Genomic DNA, 22,750 nt, shown 5'->3' with positions numbered 1-22,750 from the left:
CAGTACAGTTTCGTAGTGCAATGCTCTCCAAATGATTCTTGGAAAAAATAAAAGTCAAGAGCTTAACCAAGAAGATAAGCACCTAAACTCAGCCACGACTTTGAGCTGACTTATCTGGATACCTTTCCACTAAGTGAAGCAGCCAAAGCCCACAGATTCTTAGGGCCTAAAGAGTATTTCACAAAATGCAGCACTAGGCTTCAGTGTGCATTTTTTCAATGTGAAGCACGGCATGAGTTCAAGTTGGTTCATTATCTGAAGTCATAGTGACTGAGTCCCTAACTTGGCAGAGCAGTTACTGCAACACAGTATTTCCAAAGCTGCTAGAAAAAACTTATGTGCCAGAAAGATTGAGTATTATGTGATCCCTGTACTGGAGCCTATTGTAATCCAAGTCACATGTAGGAACAGGTTACATTATGCCAGCCCTTTCCTAGCTTGTGGTACAATACCAACCAAGTAAAACCATCTGATGAACAGAGTCACTTCAGTGACAGTGACAAACAGTATCTTGAACATAGCAAATACTACAATCTTCAGTTACTTTGAGGTCATATACCTTCACATATTCGTTTCTCGGACTTGCTTTCAGAAGCAATTAACTTCATGTGAAATAAATCAGTGAAAGCCATTTTGCACTCCAGAGCAGGCTTGAAGGATTTTTAGGTAATGGAATCAGAGTATTTCTGACCTCCATTACACCAGCATAAAGTGAAGAGAAGCACAAGAAATCAATGCAAGGCTATGTGAATGTCATAAAAAATATGGGTCACAAATAATGTCTCCTCTGAAGCTTCACTATTACCTTAAACATACAAGATCTACAGTTGGGCATGTCTGAAAATGAGAACAGAAGATACTATAGCTTTACAGACCCATTCACCTTCTTCCCATGTGTTCTTTGTCAGGCAAGAATATGGGAGAATTTGGCCTTCATTTACGTAAGACTGTAGAGGTTCAAGTTGAGATACTTCAGAATTTTGTACTAGCTACTGTGGTGACTTCAGAGACTGCTAAGCCTACAGTTATTGCACATTCAAAGCACATTATTTGCAACAAAGCTTTTACCATGCTAGTCTTCCTGCAAACACTCAACACATTCCAATGGGTAGGCCTAGGCTATGCCTGGCTTTTGTTCTCCAAAATAAAGAGCTGTGGTAGAGATTTATGAATTGAGTAGTTAGAACAAAAAGGAAAATAGACTTACACCACAGAACAAGCATAACACCCTTTCTTGCTGCTCTCACGAATTAGAAATGCTCCATCAGGTTTCCCACAGAGCAAGTCTTCTGCTTGGATACGGTTGAGATCTCCAACAAACCAAGTTTTCTCATCATGATGTGGCAGGTTTTCATCTTCTTCATTCACAAAGTACGTGCTGAAGCAGAAATAAGATTTGTTAACTTGACCAGTGGTCAGTAAAGGAGTTAATAAACAGAGGGATTTATTTCTGCAGAAGTCAGTCAAAGAAATACCAGAACATACCCAAACTGGGAGGTCACACTCCTAATGCACAGATATGAAAGGCTCCAACTATAGACTTGACTGTTCCAATTTTGTTTAATCCTCTATGTTTCAACAAAGTTGCTGCCTCATGTCATAAAGTTCCCCCCAAGATCTTCTCCCTTTTTCTGCAGCTCTTTTTTCTACAGTCCTTTACTGAGAGGACTCATGTTTTGTATTACTGATCTCCACAACAGAAAACACTTATTAAGGAACACTTCTCAGTAAAATCATATGTATAGTGACACTTACTCATCAATATTTTCATTTTTGATCCCCAGCCAGTCGTTTATTCGCTTCTGTCTCACCCCTTTGTGATTGAGCCATCTGCCAGAAGAAGAAAGCATTCATACATTACTTTAGAGTATGTGTATGGTTGTCTGGGTTTTTTTTTTTACTGAGCAAGCTGAAGCTTAGACACAAGATAACACAACAAAACAGTCTGGGGCTTAGTTAGTTCTCCAGCAGCAAAAGCCATACGAAAGACCATAGATTCTATAAAAGCACATCCTTGCATCATCTTCTGAGATGCCTCCTTTACTGGACACAGCAAGTAACCTCTTTAATGGAGAAAGAAGGTTGTTGAGCTGAGGAAGAGGTACTGCCTCTGCACAGTGCAGTCCAGAAAAGAAGTGGAATACAAGTTGTGACAGCTGCCTGTTTCTCTCAGAAAAGCAAAATGGGTATTGTCATTGGCTTCTTATAACCTAGGACCATCTTTTGAGAGTGTTTCCCCTCCATCTTTAGCCAGAATTCTAGTGCACTGACTCCAGCCCAAGGACTTCAGGATCTGGATAAAAGGGGTGTCAGTGAAATCAAGGGTGGGTGTGAGCAACAGCTGCCATACCCAGCACAAAAAATATCAACCTCTGTTGTATTAGTAGGCACAGGTTCAATTTATAACTCATTTATATTAAATGTTTTATTTACAAGAGTTACAGAATGTGCACCTAGTTGTGGCAGGCTCTTGAAATCTCTAATGAAGTCATGAAAAGGTCAACCAATTGCTCAGACATCCCACGCCAGAACGTAGCACACAGAACTTTGGTTATGAAAAGAGAATTAAATTCCCATTATCGCAGTGGACACAGTCATTGATCAGGTTCATCAGAAACACTCTTCTGAGGTACAGGTCAGGCTTACTTACACAAGATACTGATCCCTGATCTTGCGGAGCTGAATTAAGTCAGGCTTGATACTATTCATTTTCTTATCAGTCTCCCTGTTGTCCAGAGCTTGTTTCTTCAGATCTTGCTCCAGGCGCATTTTGCTATCATGGATCTCACCCAGGCGTGATTTTAATTTTTCATAGTTCATCATGATCCTGCAAACAAGTGTTATATTTGGGAGTTGAAACCAGTCTAGAAGGACCTACCCTTAACAGTAGCACTTACATAACAGTATCACAAAAACTACCATAATAGCAACCCCTCCAACTGACTGCCTCATCTTAACTTGAGAATTACTATAAGAGCACCAGAAAAGACCTCTTGCCAGAAGGCCTACAACCTTTTTACATAGTTTGAACCTTCCATTTACATTAATATATTTCCTTCTGGCAGAGATGCAGGAACAGATTTTCTCTAGGAAGGTAAGCTAGAACAGATTCTTCCCTCACTGTCAGATTCACTTTTTGGTATATCAGTTATGTAATCCCATCATAGGTACATGAACTAACAAGACTTCAAATGCAGACTCCAATTACTGATCAAGAGCTACCAGGAAGTAATGCTGCCTGTCTATTTATTCAAGGTAAGTTTGCAGGTTTGGTACAATTCAGGAAAATCACATATTTCCCCTGTTAATCGATCTTTAGTCAGAATGTAGCACCACAATCATGTAATAAGATTGTTATAGGTGACTGCTTTCAGTCTGAAAATCTCCTTAAGGCTACCTTACCATGATTCATAAAGCACTGTGTCAAGTCAGGCATTATACCTGGCATCTCTTCAAAGACCCAGACACATACATTTTTTCCTGCTATTGTCTTCATAGAAGGCCAATTTCAAATGAGGCCCTTAATGAACGTCTGTTAGATGACCATTATCCACCAACAAGTAGTGACAATTAAATACTGATCTTCTTTGGAAGTGATTAAAACTGACTATGGCCTATAAGATTTACAAGATCAATGTACATTTCACAGTTTGCAAGTAAAGGTTTTCTGGAATTATATTCTGAGCAAATCCAAATAGAAGTGGGATAAGCAAACTAAATCACTATTTCCCGATCTTTTCCTGGTCCTCATCACAGTAGCTTGATTTACTAAAGTCAAGACAGAATAATCCAGAGATCTCCCATCTCTTCTGTCTACAATGCAATTCATCAACAGAACAGGGCTTTACTGAAGGTCCAGACACCTTGGGGGAAGGTCTCAGAGAAAAGACTTAGTTTATTAAGTGATTTATATGATACAATATCAATAAAAATTTCACAGGAGTGCCAATGGGGACACTTGTTCTTCCTCATAAGCAAGGAGAACTTGAGAGCCTACCGTTCGATTTCTTTGTCGTTTCCCTCTCTGCGAAACCGCTCAATGTATTCTTTGCTGTATCGCTCTTGTGAGTGGCACTGTTCCTCAAATATCTTAATAGTTTCATTAAATGCTTCAATTGCGGTCCTCTTCATCTGAATTTCCTATGTGAGGAAGAGTCCATCATTTGGTCATGCAAGAATGAGGCAATACACAACGCAAGACTCAATTATGCTCCCTAAAACTGACTGAGATGAACTTCCCCCACCCCCAAGTCAGAACATGATTGATCAGTTAAATTTAGTCAAATATCCAAGCACAGTCACTCCCTGTAAGTCTACCCTCCTCCCCCACATGATGCTCTCCATTAGGCTGCAAACCCCTCAAACATTTTAGTCATATTTTCCATCTTAGTTTGCAGGAAAACTGCCAGCAAACCTCCTCTCCATGTATGAGCTACTTATTTTACAAGAAGCAGTCCAAACACTGTATTCACACTTCTTTAACTCATAATATCTAGTAACTGATTTGAACATGTCTTTATAAAAAGCCTGGACAAGCCCCTGTACAATTCTCACTACAGTATACAACAGCTGGAAATACTCAGCAGCCAAGAAAGAAGTTTGCAGTGCAAGGCTCGCAGGTGATGGTCTTCACCACCACTCTACCTTATACTGCTAAGTTCAGCTCCTCTTCCTGCCACACACCATACCTCTAGGACTACTGACAACAATTAATATTCACTGAAACCACCTTGCTCTATTCCACAATTTACTAAGTTTTTTCCCCTTGCATTTTCTGACCTTGGACTGCCTTTATTAGCTGTAACAGATTAAAATAATTTTCTTTACTTTTTAAGAAACAGACTCTACAGACAGCTAAAGTAGAACCAACCTGCGATGTTCTAGTATATTCTTCATACAATTTGTCATACTCTTTACTCTTCTCCTGATACTGAGCATGGTATTCCTGAAGCTTTTTACCTACTGCATCTATATTATCTTCTTTCACCAACTGATCCTGTGTGATACAAAAAGCCATTAAGAAGTCTTCAAGCAAAGCAGCTTTTCCTTCAGAGTATTCACTTGTCCACTTATGCACATTTGCATCTTACATTAGCATAATTTTTATAATCAGATTTCTACACAACAAAAACACTGCATCTAAAATCCTCCTTTCTCCATGCAAGAAGTTCCATAGTTTACAGACAGTAGGAACTGAAATTATGGGACATGAATTACGCCAAAGTACTGCACTTCCAAAAGCACACTACAGTTTAGCTCTAGGATGGCTAACCCCTATTGGAGAAAGGAAAAATAAATTGCTCAGAATCTGAAGTTGTACTATCAGAGTACCCCTTATTATGAGCAAAGTGAGCTCAAACACGAAAACTCACTTTTTTTCAGTTAAATCACACTTCACATACAGAAAACAACATTATATACACATTTGCAATTTCCTTCTTGTCTGCACTAATAGTCTTTGGGGCCTGATGAAGATCTTACCTGTTGGTACCGGGACACTGGATACATCAACTTCACATCAAGCTTCGGGTTATACTGAGCAAGAGACTCATTGCGGTAATGGTTGATCAGTTCCACGACTGAATTAAACGTCAGTGGATCAGAAAAGCCGTATTTCCCATCCCGATGGTAGATCTTTATCAGTTTGTTGTTGCCACCCTTCCTGTAAAGTGGCACAGCCATTTAGAGGTTTTACTCCTGTCCCTCTTCAACACTAAGGCTGCTAACAAAGACACCAGTGAAATTCCTGGGCAAGTGGCTTTGACATTGTACACTTCATAATGATTCTTTACATACTAGCAGATATTGGGCAGTTTAAGAGTCAATACACACAGAATTATGATCAGATATTATTTGAACAGAAGCAAAGCCCAAAGTAAATCTCTTCCTATGTGTTCATTCTGGAGCCAGCTTATGGTATTTAAGACCTAGCATTGCCAGAAGTTTTGCAAGGGAAAAGAAGTATGCTAAAGGCTAAATAGAGGAACCATGTGAAAACCCAAACCCACAATTTCCTGCAATTTGGGGTCACTAATAGTATACAACTGAGTATACATTTATACAGTGATTAACAAGTCTTTTGAGTTATGGCTGCTAATACAGGATACACAAACCTAAACAAAACCCTTTGAGGATTACAAGATGGTTGTAAGTTTAGGACTTTACATAATCCAGATTTATACATTCTAGTGGTTTCCAAAAATATAGTGCTTATTTCTTCCTTTTTTTAGCCGGCAGACTATTTAGACAATATCCTGTCCTTTCTGCACTCTCAATTTTGGTTCCCAAAGACATCTGCATTCAGCAAAATAACCAAATCATGCCAAACCTAGACAGCACAAGCTGTGAACTTCAAGGTCAAAGTCAAAGTAGAATTTAAGCTACATCCTTGGGGTAAAACCTGTCATTAAACAACAGAATTTCATGGCAAGATCAAATATCTACTGCATGGTAGTAACTCCCAGAGGTGTGCTACAGCAGCAGTGGCTTATGCACCTTGCCCACTTGCCTCTAACAACCAGTTCTGGGAGTATGGCAGAGGGAAGTGGCTGGACAGGCTGGGCAAGGCACCAGCAGCTAGTCACATGAGGTCTGCTGCCTAACTGCAGTAGACAGAGCCGGGGCAGCTCTGGGAAGTCTGCCACTTGCAGACAATTTTAATGAAGAAAGCAACATGGCTTCAGTTCAATATGTCATACAATCACAGAGTGGTTTTGACTGGAAGGGACCTTACACATCCTCTAGTTACAACCCCCTTTTTACAAAGACACTGTTCAGTGCTCCAGAACTGCTTGCTGATATTCAACACACTCCCGTTAATCCAAGACTTAGTTTATAAATATCTTTCACCTCAGCAATTCTGAAACTATGAAGCACTACTGAGTAGCTCTCCTCCTTGAGTCCCATCTAATCCACACAGAGATCATTACAGTAGTATTTGGTGAGTGACAGGATTCAATGCACAGAACAGAATCAACTACCAGACTTGGCTATTTATTTGTTCATTCTGTGATCTGCAGTTCCTTTGGGAACATCTCGCAACTTGAGCCACGTCAGCTTTACACAGCCACTGCTGTCACTGGTATAGCAACTAGCTACTCAGGGGTTTCCTATGTGGACTACAACTACTCAGTGCTTACCGTAATGTCAGGGTGTAGTCTCCCTGCATCTTGGTTGATGCATCACGCACCAGGAATGTCCCATCTGGCATGTCTCGTAATTTGTCATTTACTTCTTCCCTGGAGAATGGAAAGAAAGGTAAAATTACAAGTGCTAAGGACATGATCATAGAATGATTTGGGTTGGAAATGACCTTAAAGATCACCTAGCTCCAAAACCCCTGCCACAGGCAGGGACACCTTCCACTAGACCAGGTTGCTCAAAGTTCCATCCCACCTGGTCTTGACAACTGCCATGGAGGTGATCATCTTTGCCACAGGTATCAGCATTGGAAGTAGGAACACCAGCACGCATAAAGAGTTCAGTCTTCAAAATAACAGGCAATTTTCTTTCACACTCAGGCTCTCCAGCCTTTTAGGCCATCTAAAACAAGTCTGAACTTGTGCAGTTAAACTAAAAAATAGCAGCTGCAGTCAACTGCCACTAAGGAAGAAGTCTCTGTTTAAGCAACAGTAGCAGCTGTGTTTCAGAGTTCACAACCTTTCCCTGTAATCTGCTCAGGTTTAAAGTCCACACTGAGAACAGGTGCCCTTTGAGAAGCCACTCCTGACCTCTTAAGAAATGGTCTCTAGCATCATAGCTCAGAGGTGTCTAGAGTTTAGCACAGTTTTAGTCTCAAGAGACTTATTATTGGCTTAACTCTGATCTTATTTACAGTAGTTTTAAACCACTACAACCTTGCTAGCTTCAGTGCAAGTTCTCCTTATTTACAACTGAAGCAAAAGGATACTCAGTCCAGACCTTTGAGCCAAATTAAGAAATAGTTTAGTTAAAGTGAATACCAGTAAGCATTAAGAAAGTTATTTCATCTGAAAGATTAAGTGTCTTGCCAGGTTTAACTATTTCGCTCAGATTCCATATCTCACTTTTATAAACAGCTCCCTACAGGATTAGAGGCACTAAATAAATCTGAATACAAACATTTGGAAACTAAAGTTTATCCGGTAGCCTCAATATTATCTAAGTCAGGTAGGAAGCCTACTTGCATCTTAAAAAGAAAAATCAATGCAGCTTTTTTGTTCAAATACTAAGGAACTAAAGTATTCTTACAAAATAGCCTTAGTTTTGACTCAACTACCTGAAAACCATTCTGTTAATAAAATTGACTCCTGTTAAGCATTAAGTGCATAACCACTTACTCCTCCCAGAATATTTTACACATTGGCCACAGTTAACTCAAACAGCTTTCTCCTTTTTGATGGATAGATATGCTCTAAGGGCTTGGGCTTATGCCCATGAGTTGCATCCTGGAGCTCATGACAACATTTTCAGCACAAGTTCTTGACTGAAGAAGACATGGCTCCTGCCCTGACAGCTTGATGCAGTCCGTACCCACTGGCTGTCAAATTAAGGTTGTAAATAATTCCATCTTTACATGCATGTGTATCGTATTTTAATTTAATAAAGCCACCCCAATGTGATTTGTACTGCATTAGCTCCCGCCATCACGTGCACTGTTAATTGAGGAACAAATCCAGAGTCAATAAACTGATACCAATATTGAGCGGTTTTAAACAAACCCTGCCTATTGGGGTTTGGGATCAGGTTTTGTCACTTTACTGCAATTTAGAATTAATATCTATCAGAAGAATATCACTGCCAAGGCCCTTCAAAAGCAAGCTCTATGCAGGTTTGCTTTATAAAGATAAGCATGGTACAATAAAGATATGAGAACTTTTTATTCCTTCTCAGAACGTCAATGAACTACTGTGGCAAACATGCTCTTCTTGCCTCTATCTGGCAAAGTGTTTCAAAGTATTACGTGCACAAGTTTGAGCAATTCCTGATCACATTCCCAGCATGGTCATGTTTCCCATTACAGATCCAAATGTAGACTCTTCAGAAGTGCCTTAAGATAGGAAGGGATAACTGGACACTTCAGTTCTTTTATGCAATTAAGTATATAAAACCTGGCACTTCATTTTCTGAACTTATCCCAACCCATCTTTTTTCCCAAGCACACAGAAAAGGGTTTTCTTAAGAGGTAAATCTTATTTGCTATGTGTCTGTATCATTTGCTTAGTATAGCTGGTGATGGTTAGCATTTGTAAGAGATATTTTTATACCAACACGTAATAGAAATCGATACACATGCAAATTTAACCAAATGTTAAAGAAACCAGAAATAAGAATGAAACTCTTCATTCTGAGCAAGCCTCCTACGGAAATTTTGCAGAACTGCATGAATCCCAGAGTTGTATGCTTACAAACCCTTATTAGTTAACATATTCAGAAGCACTTTTCTTCTGAATGAACTAATTTTCTCTATTTTAAAGACTCTGTATCTGGAGAAATTTACAAACCCAGAATAACTGTCACCAAGACTGGTAATATCTGCACCACAACAGTAACAACTTAAGCACAAGCCCTGAATCCAGTCAAATATTTTCATTTAGGTGCTTTACCAAGTATTAGTCCTGAAGCATTTCCCTCCTGTAAAATGCTGCCTGAAACGGCATGTTCTTTTTCTCTTTAACAGGCTTATTCTATTTTTAATGACATATTAATATATTTTAATATCTTTCAGTAATATTGCTTACCTTGAGATGTCCCCCCAGTACCACTCTGCTTCCTGCAGAGAGAAACTCAAATTGTCCTTTATTCCATTTGTATTGACTGGAGTCATTGGTTTGGGGGGCTTTGGAGGAAGAGCTGAAAATGAAGAACATATTAAAGAAAGGTAAACAGGGGAAAATAATCACTAAACTGTTAATAAAATGACTGTGAAAAGGTGAGAGAAAATATGCATCTTGGATTTCAAGCTCTTTCAAATGGAATTTGCAGTTTTTAAAGAATTTTGAAATCAACAGCTGCACTGTGCTCCCATATTTCCTAGTCCTCAAACCAAATATGGACTTGAGGGAAGAAAAAGGAGTGGAATATGAGGAAACATGAGTTTTTGTTAAAAGGAAGACTGTCTCAGGCATGACTATGCAGGCAATCCGCGCCTAGAACTCCAAACAAGTTACAAAGGTGTGTTGTGTTTGAAAGCCACATCCTGGAGAACACTGTACCACTATGGAAAAACTCCTGTTGCTCAGGTATCACCACTCCTTATAGCAACCTGGAAGAACAAACAGGTGGACTCTTCAGAGGGATGCAAGTGAGAGAAATGATGGCTGGGCAGTGGCATACCCATAATAGACCCAAGGTTCATACTTCATACTAGATGTGTCATTTAGGCTCCTATAGGCAAAAAAGCTATGACTCTCAATGCCACCAAACATGAGGTGATAAAGGAAGGGGAAAGGGGATATTTGGTGAAGGCATTTAATAATGACCTCTTTACATAGCTGAAGTGTTTATCACAGGAAAGGTGATATTACAAATCTCTAAAAGACCAGCAGAACTACACATCTGTAGGCCTTGTGCATACCTGCCCAGAACTCCCCTGTTCTGAATTCAAGACAAACAGGCTTTTATTTCCGTTCTCAAAATAGGTTACACAATGCAAGGGAATACAATGCACTGAAGCTCTTTCTATTTGGTAAGTTTTTGCTCAAACAACTTCATAATGGTCTTGAATGTAAGCCCTGTATCAGGAGTAATTCAGCAGCCACAGGCATGCTCATGTATTGGTAGAGACTTATCTGTCAGCAGAAATGGCACTATTTTATTTGAGAAAGATGTCTTGAGTGCTCTCCCCTGCTTTGCAGAGTGGACACTTCATCAAGAACACTATCACTGAAGCTGAGTATTTTTCAGGTCTTTCATGAGACTGTGTTTTACAGGGACAGGTCACATTTGAATTCAGAGTAAGAAGGCAACTACACACATTGATTTGCTATTAGCACATTTTTAAGTCAGACCCTGAACATCTGTGCTCCAGCCCTGTCCCCTAGCCATCAGATTACACAAGCATCAGCAAGCAGGCCTGACACACTGACAACAGCCATCTTTCAGATGCACATGATCCCAGCATACAGGAAGAAATATAAATAAAGGGAGCAGAAAGAAGATTTTGATCTCTGCCTCCAGTGTGGAATGGCTTAATGCTGAGAGGTGTGCTACTTGGCACCATCCATCTGCTCACCTCCAAGACACACCTCCCACATTAAAGAAGAGAAAACAGTGTTCCAACTGCAGTTCCAAATACCATCTCATGTTGAATATCCAACACAGTAGCTTTACTGTTCTCTTACAAACCAGTAGATACTTTAATCGAGCCAATCTAAACTAAATCTGAACCTTGACCCAGACGTTTGCACTCTGGGGTTGCTGACCAAACACCTGATTCAGATAGCAGCATTCATTCTGCGGGAATGAGCATTAAACCGTAGCATACAGGTTCTTTTTATGGGGTGAGCTGGGAACTTTCAGGTGCACACATATCTAGTGAGGCAATAACAGGTCTTGTTATAAAAGGAAGGTGAAAACCCCTGGATTCAGTGAAGTAGCTTCCTGGTTAGCAGGCTTCAGTTATTCCTAGCTCAACTACTACAGTTGTTTGTACAGCACCTATGTATTTGTACAAGGCACCATTGACAGTATGATAGTTGTAACCTTACTTTGCTTGAAGCTCCTAGCCCCATCCTATTTTGTGGAGACAGGAGCATATATCTAGGCTAAGCCTGTACAGTCAGTTTTATTTACTGTGTTTCACTTCCCCCATTCAAAGTTCCTGAATTTTCTAGAAAATGTCTTCACATCCTCCATCCTCCCTCCTCCCCACCTCACATTTGGACTCCACTACCCTACCTACAACAGGCCAGATGCAGTGGTTCTGAGTCTCATCAGTGCCTGCACGTGGCAGTAAATCCAAGTTCAGAAAACCTGTAGAAGTTTTGGTCTGCTCCCGAATCTTGCTAATTCTGAGTCATCAACAAGCACATACAACACCGGATAATTCTTAGAAAGCTATACCAGCAGTAGCAATTATTTCACTAGGTCTTGCAAGTTCAGGCTTGGACGTATCAAATACTTCAAGGTATTTTACAGTGTAAAAGCCTGTTTTACAATGGTAATAGGGCTTTCTAGAAGAGCCTTTCAAGTATTCCCTAGAGTACTTGAATACTTCTCTAGCCCTGGTTGTAAGATTAAGTCTTGCTCCTTTATATACTGTGGAATCATTTAGCAGCTTTGTTAGGGCTCACTCCAAAGCACTGGGCACAGAAAAGCAAACTAATAAAGACTAGAAAGGTAAGGCATTACTCCAAGTGTCCTTACTACAGGTGAGGTTTTCTCCTTTTCCTTAATAGGTAGGTATCAGTTCTCACTATCAGGGTTTTGTCTGCAGAACTTCCTTCTGCATGAGAAAACTGGAAGGAAATTCTTCCAGGGAGAAGAACAAGGCTTGGACCAGTTTCTGTAAAACCTGACTCATGGAAGCCAGTCCTTTTCACAATAGACTTTTGAAAAATGCTTTTTAATAGCTTGCAGATTTTAAAAATACAAAAGTATTTGCAAGGGTGGATCCTGTTTCCAGGAAGCTATAGACCTAAGTCCTTACTTTCAATACTTTGAGCTCTTTGAGTCATAATAGATTTTCCCCTGTATTGGATACAGAACCAGGCCCTGGCTATTGCTTTACCCAGTAGACTAACATGCCCACCCACTTCAGTGTTTCTTGGCTTGCCTTTCAGGCTGTATGACTGTAGCCTGTACAAATGGAGAAGTGAACACAAAGGTAGCTTAAACCCCACAGCCCAAAACCTGCGATGATAGAAAGGGAGCATTTTGTAATACCATGGCAAGTGTGCTGTAACAGAGCACCCTTTCCACTCTATTTCCACCCTACTGCTGCTCTCGAAACACTGGCCCAATGGGTTCCTACATGAGGCATCCTAAAATGTTTTTACTAGTACCTAGACAGTCCTAGCCACCCTGCTAGGAGAAATCCTATGATGTTTTTATGTGATGGTACAGAGAGCCTTAAGGAGTCTAGAGATTTTTATTTAAATTAAAAAAAAAATCCAGTTTTGATGAACATTACAGAGCTAAAATCCTACAGTTAAATAAAGCTGGCTTGAAGTCAACAGAAACGCTTTCAAGAACAACCGTGTTTCTTTCCATGTCACTGGGTCCAATTCTGATCTAGCCACAGGCACAATTTTACTTTATCTCAGAACAAGCTCTGATTAGAGTGAATGATCCTCATGGTTTCTTGCCTCTTTTCCTGGGAGAGAAAGAACATTGATCACAAGTGATTAACAGCACAATGGACCTATCTGTTCTAATAAAGAACTCGCTGTTAGCATTGGATACACAAGCATCTTTCCCCTACCACATCTCTAGGACAGCTTTACAGCACAAATCTTTCCAAAACCCAAGAGACAACAACTCAGCTGGACCTTTTCAATTCCACATGAGTGCATTCCCAAAATCAGGTTCAGCCTTCAGTGACTGCCTGGCACACAGTGATGACAGCAGACTGGCTCTTCCTCACGCACTAGCAGACATCCCTGCTTTTTCTTTCTTTAGCAACTCTAGTCCCCTCTTCCTAGCTTCCCCAAGCAGCCTAGCTTGAGCTAAATCCCAGTCCCTGATCAGTGTCACTTAGAAGGGCAGAAATAAGAAAAAGAGCTGGTGATGGAGTGGAGGCAACAGCAGCCAATGCGGGCTGGACCCTGGATCGGATGTTGCTGACGTCAGGGCCCGGAAGGCTGCTGTGCCGGCTCCAGCAGGTAGCTTCAGCTGAGCTGCTCTGCAGAGCACAGCACAGGTCCTCAGAGAGAAAAGCCTATTGATTAGGCTTTGCCAAGGTAATTTTTTTTGATGCTTTCTTTACTGCATAGAACTGCTTTTTATAAAGGCTATTCAACATTTATTTGACTTGTTTCCCTAAAATTCAAACCACCTCCAACACCAAGACAACCAAGAAAGCTGTCAAGTGCTGAAGTTTAGCACCACTGTGTTTTTTTCTGAAGGTCTCTTACATAAAATAGTAGCCTATATTAATCCTGAGTTTAACTTCTACAAAGTACACCGTGCCACCCATGAAATAGGCAGTTTCCCCAATCAGGTTTTTGAATGAAAAACTTGAAAAGTTTACATGATCTAAAAGCCACTGATCTCTATGCATGAAGGTTTCCAAAGGCACTAATTCAAATGGAATGAAAAGAGAGGAATGTCTTGGGTCTCCAAGTGCTACATCCACACAACATGCAGTCAAGCAGCCCAAACTTCTCTGGCTGCAGTATTTGTGTACATGATAAACCTGCCAGTTAATTCAACTCTAATGTGCAGTTTTAAGGAAGGTGTCACTTAATCCCAAGAACAGCACCATAACTTCCTAATTCTAGTATTTTCCAAGAGCTGCAGGCTAGATACTTAAAAACACAGCAGGTTTAAACTGTTAGAATAATCATAACTACCAAGTATTCTGATGAGAAAATTTTAATTCACTCAGCACTTCCACGAGTTTGTTTACAAGCTTCTTTGTGATGGTCTCAGTCTATTCTCCTTCTACACTGTGACAAGCAGAAAACAGATCAGATGATTTCCAAGACAGTTACCCAGCTTCAAAAAGGCTGACATACAGTAGATACCCTACAAACTGTAATATAAAGCTCTAGAAAATATCATTTCCATTACATGGAAACATGCAAGTAATCCATGGTGAGGCCAGCTAACATTGTAACAACAGAGTCCTTAAGGACAGAAGGGTTTTCCCTTTGGAGGTATAGATGAAGACTTGGAATGAAATTGTAGGATAGCTTTCTAAAAAATAGAAGTCTCCCAATCTTTAACTGCTCTCTGTAGTCTTAATTTCTCACTTTTCTCAATTTCTGTAACAGTTTTAAGGCAAAGCCTCAAAATCCTTCCATCCCTTAACAGTCCTAATACTTTTCCCTGCTGCACAAGACCCCCTTCAAGACACCTGAGAAAAAAGCATACGCTGAACAAAGGTGCTTTTTGCACCCCATTCCCATGACACTGTGTACCTGGTGTGCAAGCCAAACCAGTGAGACTCCATGCTTTCAGGGAGATCCTCCACCTGACAAAGAGGAGCGTTGCACACACCTGCTGACAGCAGTTCATTCCTCACCACTGGCAGGTAAGTGATCCTGGAACTTCACATCTCAGCCCCTCAGTTCTCTTGCCAAGATCCCTTTTGCAAAGCACTGAGCACCAGTGCCCTTTGAAACTGCCCTTCCTAAAAGGGCAGCTAGCATGCACTGAGAGCTCCTCAAGGGACGAGGAAGGGAGCTACTCAATCACATTATTGCTGGCCACAGAACCTCAGGCATGCTCACATTTTTGCTCTCCTCTCCCAAAACAGGCGAGATGCCAAAGAATAAGACATATTCAAAGAACTGAAGTCTTTCAATATCTCATTACAGAAAACAGCAGACAAGTTGGCAGGAATCCAGGCAGGCTTCCAATGAAAACACTCCCATTATAGCTTTGCTTGTGTTTCTATGAACTTTCATAAAAACCAACACCTTTAAGAAATATTTCAGTTTTGATTAATTGGCTTTTTTGATAAAGATCTGTTTTGTTTGAAAACTCCCCAGTTATTCCGTCCTCTCCCACATCTCCCAACCACTGTTCAGACTCCTACAGCCTGCCAGACTTCTGCTGCACTCTGTTTTTCACAAGCATCCACAGCTACTGCACAGGTTAAAGATTATCTGCTTCAGGACACCTGCAGAATCATGGACAACTGTGTGAAGAAGAGCTGACTCCAATTCAGAATTCTCTGGGGCATTATACAAGTATCCCTCAACTACTTTGCAAAGCTTCTTACTCCATGGGCTGAGACAGAAGAAATGGAAAATGCTCACTGCCAGATAAATGACACTGGCATCTTCTGACTTCTGTATTACAAGGTAACATAGCGCAGAGGCTGGAATGAAGAGATGCTAAATTGTGAAGCTAGAAGACCGCAACTTCCCAATTATTTTCACTGCTCGATGAAAAACAGTTTTCCTTGCAACCCAGATCTTAGTGCAACAGCTGCCAAGCTACAGCAGTGTCAGAGGTTCCATGATCATCAGGGCTGAGACGTCTGTTCCAAAGTTAACATGAGGAGGATAAAAAGGATAAACCCTCTTTTACCTACTAAGCATAATTAGCACACTATTAATAAGCTGGATACATTTTAGAACTTTTGCCATACTTCATCACTCAAAGATTGTCACTACCCAGCACCACATACTCAGCTCACTTCAGGAAGGAATAGCTTTATCTACCAGCCAGCAGGCCCAGACTTTTACCACATTTTTGGATGAAAGTTCACAGCAGACCTTTTATAGTCCATGAAAACCTGAAATATTCTATAAAACAACTGTAATTTATAGTATCCAATGGCAGGTCACGAATACTACACAATAAAAGTAAATGTAAAATGCAAGGAGCAAGTAGATTCTCCTTTTTGCTTATTAACTAAAATGTTTCCCCAATTTGCCTTCACCGAAGAAATACTTCAACATGTTTTCAACCCCTCCACAGGTAGAGCCTTCAAATGGCTATTAAAAAACACTCTTTGGTCAACACATGGAAACAGATGCTGGATAAAAGGAAGGACAACACAAAACCCAGCATAAACACAGAGCTCCAGTAATTTAGAATGAAGAACTAATTTTTCATTGTGGAAGACAGAGTGAAGTCACACTGTGGCTAGGAGACTGACCAAAGCCAAAATAAAAAGCCTTTTTAAATGAAAACAGCCCAGGGCTGTTTTCCCCAGATATTTCCAAGACTAACCATTCACCCAGGCGTCAGGTACAAACCTCATAGAAGAGCCAATTCACAGAAATAATTGCCACTACGGAGAAGTTTGCTGCACATGAGCTTACTTAAAAATAATAATACAGCTGTAAATACATATGATGCTGCTCTAAGCAGCATTTTATATCAGCTTACCACTAAATCTGATCTTTCAGAGCAGTATGTAAAATTGTCCTTCATACAGTACCTGTCCTTGCGTGATGCCAAACTAGGTTCTAGTTACCAAAGTAGAAATATTTCAACACCATCTAAATTGCTAACAGAGATCCATCTAAATCAAGATCAAAAGGTACATTTCAAATCAATGTTCCAGAAGAAATGTGAAGGTAGGAAAGCATTCAGAGGAAAACTGTTGTACATTTTGTCACGCATCATTTTTTCTAAGAACCCTGATCTTGGAGGACATTCAATTGAGGCAGAACAGCCAACCCATGCAGTCCCACACAGTGCCCTCAGTAGAAGTTGAGATTCACAGCAGGCATGGAGTAGCCTCAGACTGCACAGCCACTGCGCACAGTGAGATCTCAAGGTGTAACAAAAGAAATTGATCCAATCTCCTCACTCAAGTACACTATAATCTTCAAAATATTTTAATGAAATCCATTCCACAGCAGCACTTTCATTTTTTCCACTGTCCAAAAACTTATCAGTGAGACTGTACTATACCCTTCAAAATACAAAGGATCTTCAACATGGATCTCATTGATTCAAGCTTCCTTGTATCCTTCAAGAGACTACATTTGGAGACAAGAGATGAATCAGGGTAAAGATGCCACAAGCACCAAAGACTTCTAATTCAACACTTGGGAGCAGCTCCTCAGAAGGGCAAACAATCTAGATTCCTATGATGTCCCCAAGATGACTATACAGGGTAGTGCAGCAGTAGTACTGACAGCCTGGAAAATTCAATTACAACATACAAATCCAGGTTGTAGCAGACAACAGAACTTACAGGCACAATATTGCCAATGAACTTCTCATCCATCTCACCTCTAAAATATGTTCCTGGGGCAGGTGCTGGAGTGTAAATCCTACTGCCCACACTTGAACCAAAACACACCCTAAAAGAGGGCTGTATTCCCTCATTATAGCAGTTTTTCCTGTAATTCCACTGCAGCAGCTCTAGTTCTGGTTTTTAATTGTGGATAAGGACTGATGGTTTTTTGCTTTGTCCAAACCTACAAATTTTTGTGCTGAGAAACATGACGTTTTTCAAGTCTCTTCTAAAGAATATCTGATTTAAGAAGTAACAGTCCTAAGAACTATCATTAAAACAAAAGAACAACCCAAACCAAAATATTTTTCCAGTTCACAAAAACTGGTAGAGACTGGGTGCATGTTAGAAGCAGTCACAGGCTGAAGCAGTTGAAGTGTTTAATCTCCTTTTTCAAAGAATGCTGGATGGAAGTTTCTTATAGAACTCCCTGTATATAGCCCCTGTTCTTCAGGAGAACTAGAAAAACTTGACATGCTGGAATATATTCACTGAAATATTGCGAAGTCTTTGCCTATTGAGTGGAGGACATAGGAAAGATGAAGGACAATGAATATCTCTTCTAAAGAGACAACATCTACTCACACTGTTTGAGGGCTCATATGCTGTAGTTTAGACTATGTGGAGAAGCACATTCTTGCTTACTTACCTCTTGTGCAGATTTTAACCTGTCAGAAGAAATGAGATAAAAAGCAGAAGAATAAAAAACAAAACCCAAGAGCCCCTCCCTTCCCCCCCGTTTCCATAGGGGCATTTAGTTCACAAGCAGAGACTGTACTTTGAGCATTACTCAGCAACCTAATTTACAGAAATTAGTTTCCAAAAATCCAGCTAGAACAGACCTCTTGCTTTAACAGGGCCGAAGTTTTACAGCAACCTGTTTCAACAGAGTTAACAGTCTTTTTGACAATAATAAAGCCTCAGCTCTAAAACATACAGGGAATGCTGATAAAAGTGTTCTTCGTGCTGCTGTTTCTAGTGTTCTCTAGCTCTCTGCCCAAAAAGTGACTCACTAAACAACCAACATGGGATGATGTAAGGCACCCAACTGCTTTTAGTACTGGGCACAGAAGTGTATGACCAGCTATGCCTCTCTGTTTTCCCAAGCTGCAGAGGAAAGATAAGACCAAATAGCTTAATTGTGGAGTAAGATACCATGCAGGCAATGGCAAAGACAGAAGTCAACTCTGCTGCTGGGGAAAACAATATTCCCCAATGGAAACTCCAAGAAGAGCCCTCTGCTTTTAAAGAAGTGAGGTAGAAGGAAGCAACACAGTGATTAATCCCTGCCAGGTACAGGCATCATACAATACACAATTGTTCAGGACAATTGCACAAATAACGTTTGCTGCAGGTTTTGCCTTCAAACACCCGCGAAGAGCTTAGTTTCTTCTCAGAACATTCTCCCATGTTTTAGTTTGCATAAACCTACAGCTTTACAAAAATACAGAGCTGAACAACTCCCTCCAGCAAGCTTTCCCTGCCCAACTATTTCTACATCATCTGAAAGCATACTGATAAATAAAAATGTCAGCCTTTTAAAGCAGGCTCTCCCATCTCAAGAAAAACATTTCACTTTATATTAATGCTATTTTTTGTGTTCATGTATTTAATTGAAAGCTGATGAGTGATATTCTTTAACAGTTAGAGCCATCAAAATGAAAACCAAATGCTAGGAATGCAAAAGCAAGCCTGAAAATGCAATCAGAAATAAAAAGTGATTACAGCAGTCTTGAAATGAAAAGGCCAACAGAGAAATCTAGGTGTAACAAGAACAGAATACAAGCATTTCACATCACTGTTGTCATAGGAGCTGAGACTCAAAGTCAAAGCATTTCCCATGATACACAGAATACAAGCGACTGAGCCTTATTTATTCCCTGCTCCACCCCAAAACAGTCTGCACTAACTTCCCTTCTGTAAGAAGGAAACTCTCCACCCCCAGCATCTTCTGTTTTTAAATCATTATCTTCACCAAGACTGAAATTTGCAATAAAGACAGTTGCTGCTACAGTGCTGCTGTCCTGACTGCGTGCAGGAGTACAACTACACATTTTTAAGATGTGTAGGAGAAGAACTTTGATAAGCTTCTGGAATCAGCCCAGAAAAAGCTGAAGGACAATATGACGATGCTATTAAATTTTGCATCTGTTCTCCCACTGGAAAACTAGTCAGGCATAGACACGCAGTGCTCACCTACATCTGGCCACTGCATACCACAAACCCTATTTGAGAAGCCACAGTCAGTTTCCACTATAACATTGATAATGATACAGCACAACTGGTATCCAAGTAAATGCTGCGCTTGAGATCCAAACCCTGTGTTTTCCAAATTACAATTATAGTATCACTCCCCTAAAACAAGGGTTGTCAAATTATATATGAGTAGAAAATAGAACCTATAATGAATAAATACACTTTTTCCCTTCAATACTTGTCTCCCTCATACAATGGCAATACTGCTTTTGCAAAGCAGCCTATAGATTACAGCTGCTTTCCCCTGATTATTAAAAGGTTTTGTACCACCAGCATTTTTACAGTTAGTCCCAGCACAAGGCAAGGAAGAGCAGTGCTCTTGAAAAAGATGGCTGGACCAAGTAATAAATGTGGTTGATCATATTTGGGCCTAACAAGCTCCAACAAGGTATCTTTCATATAGCTTTAGGACAAACACTTACTCTATTATCTTCCCATAGAGAGAGCCCATTCTGCACTAGTAAACCTACTTCTAAAACTTGTGGTTTTCTTCATAACCCACACAATGAAAGTAACCTCTAAACTGCAGTTGAGCCAAATATCTTTGCTGACATCTGTATCTCAAATCCCAGCGGAACACTCTTACTGATTTTCATCCAACTGTGACAAAATGTATTCAGTGATTACACATTTTATCATCAGCACAACGGATACTATATCACACATCTGCAGAGGGAAAGACATTACTTAGCCCTATTAATTAGAAGGGAGGAAACACAAAGGTAGTAATGCTTTTGGTGCTCTAGTAACTTTTGCAGTCAATTCCACATCCTCCATTCAAAAACTTAACTTCTGGCAGTAACAACTTTTTTTTCAGACCGGAACGGATGTTGTTAAATAAAAACTAAATTCAATCCAGTAACCTCTTTCCTTGTCTTTTCAGACAGCAAGACCCACAGCAGGAACAAACATGCATGTGAACCCTGACAGCTAGTTTCCTAATGCCAGAACCACCATATGATGCTGCTATGGCCATAATACTCTAAATTAATCCTGGTTATAAAGTTTAGAAGCTACTATGTTAGTAATATGTAACTGATGGTTCCAGTTTTGTCTTTAGATGAAAAGTTAAAGAGTTGCAACTAGTATATTTGCCACATATAGATCCTACCTTATGCCAGTGATACATTTTATTATGCATTTATACATGCAAGCAGAAGAAAACAGCATTAGGTAACAGGAGTCACCCCGCTGTTTGTCACTGCTGTTGCTCCTGTTATTAGTTGTACTGCTCTAAGGCATGCTTTCCAAGGCTGTCAGAACTGAATCCCTAGTTCCACTGCTCTGTTTAGGAAAACTGTCCCACTCCTATGTTTAGGATGGATTAAAAGCTATCAATCCCTTGTTGCCTGCCTCTGCTAAAGTTAGAGAAAACTCATACGTGAGCAAGGCATCGACTTCATTACTACTTTTGAACTTCTGAGCAAGCTTTCTAGCAGAGAGGTTTCAGGACCTGCTCTGAACATCCATTTGCACCTACAATCCTGGATAAAAAACACGAGCACACTGATAAGCTGGTGCAGGTGCACTGAAGCCTGACAGAAGCTATGGCTGTGCTGCAGGCTGCCTGCCATCACAGGGTTTTATTTCTGCATTATTATTGGGCCACGCTAAGGTGGGTATCGAGACAGCCTGCCAAGATAAATTAAAGAGCTGCTGGCCCTTAACAAGAAACAGTATCCCCATCCTTGACTTAGAGGTTATGGGTGACACCACGCATTATGTTCACCTTGCTTTTGTCTTCTGCCTCAAGTTTAGATGCACTAAAATGTAATCACCAACAGTCATGCGTGATTTGAGCCACTTGGCTCCCAGTATCAGTCCATGCCCAGCACTGCAGCATAAAGCCCAACCAGGGATCTCCTCACGCAAGTTCCGTGAACAAAAGAGCGCGCTGCCTCCTTTGGCAGCGGGGACTCACTGTCTATTGTTAGTTTGTGCGCTGCTGAGAAAACATATTGGCACCATTCAGCTGCTCAGGAACTCCAGACACAGCGCAGGGGAATGCTACACTGAAAACCTTCACAAATTTTTGTTGGAAGCAGGCCAAATGGAGTTGTGGTTGTTACCGGGTGCAAACGCAGTGACTCTATCCCAAGGCATACCGAGCGTTTAAGCGTTCCAAATAAATTCCTCCATACTCCCCTTAGGGATGACCTATCATCCCAGACAAGAAAACGCTTTCCTACCCCACCACCTCTAGATGAGTTAGAAGCAGGCCACCTCTGCCACACTCTCCCTCTTTTCCCCTGCAATTTAAAAGTTATAGTTCTACAAAATCAGGACATACACATGAAATTCACCTCATGCATCATTACCAACTTTGGCTTTTCCAGTTGAAAAATATGAAAGATAAAGTTAGTGAGCACTTCAGAGACCAGCATGTAATATTAAGCCCTTTTGATAACTGGTGCTTGGACTGTGCAGAGCCCTGATCCCTGACGACAGGGCTCCAATGATGGAAATATTGCCATCATTAATGACAGAAATGCTGCTTCTTAATGTAAACTTAGTCAGGCTGCATGTCCGAATTCCTGCAGAAATACCAAAAAGTTGTTTACTGACCAGTTCAGTCAGGCCAGCCCTTTTAGCAGCCTCCTTGCACTGAGCCATTCAAGAGGCTTTAGTTTTTCTAATAAACCCCCCACA

General features: G+C 40.5%; 1 protein-coding gene across 5 annotated transcripts in view; it reads right to left on the bottom strand.

Moving 5' to 3' along the window:
• PIK3R3 (phosphoinositide-3-kinase regulatory subunit 3) overlaps positions 1-22,750 on the bottom strand; it is a 78,643-nt gene that overhangs the window by 7,601 nt on the left and 48,292 nt on the right. For all 5 annotated transcript variants that reach the window (XM_013129533.3, XM_013129534.3, XM_031050709.2 and 2 more), the window contains 8 exons: positions 9,720-9,831; positions 7,140-7,238; positions 5,482-5,662; positions 4,871-4,996; positions 3,998-4,140; positions 2,651-2,827; positions 1,756-1,830; positions 1,208-1,378 (listed from right to left, as the gene is read on the bottom strand). In XM_013129533.3, coding sequence (XP_012984987.2) covers positions 1,208-1,378; positions 1,756-1,830; positions 2,651-2,827; positions 3,998-4,140; positions 4,871-4,996; positions 5,482-5,662; positions 7,140-7,238; positions 9,720-9,831 — 1,084 coding nt within the window. The remainder of the gene's footprint in view (positions 1-1,207; positions 1,379-1,755; positions 1,831-2,650; positions 2,828-3,997; positions 4,141-4,870; positions 4,997-5,481; positions 5,663-7,139; positions 7,239-9,719; positions 9,832-22,750) is intronic.

Source organism: Melopsittacus undulatus, chromosome 6 (genome assembly GCF_012275295.1).
Source record: "Melopsittacus undulatus isolate bMelUnd1 chromosome 6, bMelUnd1.mat.Z, whole genome shotgun sequence".
NCBI classification, from domain to species: Eukaryota; Metazoa; Chordata; class Aves; order Psittaciformes; family Psittaculidae; genus Melopsittacus; species Melopsittacus undulatus.
Note: the sequence above shows the minus strand (reverse complement) of the source record. Positions and strands in the feature narration are given on the sequence as shown.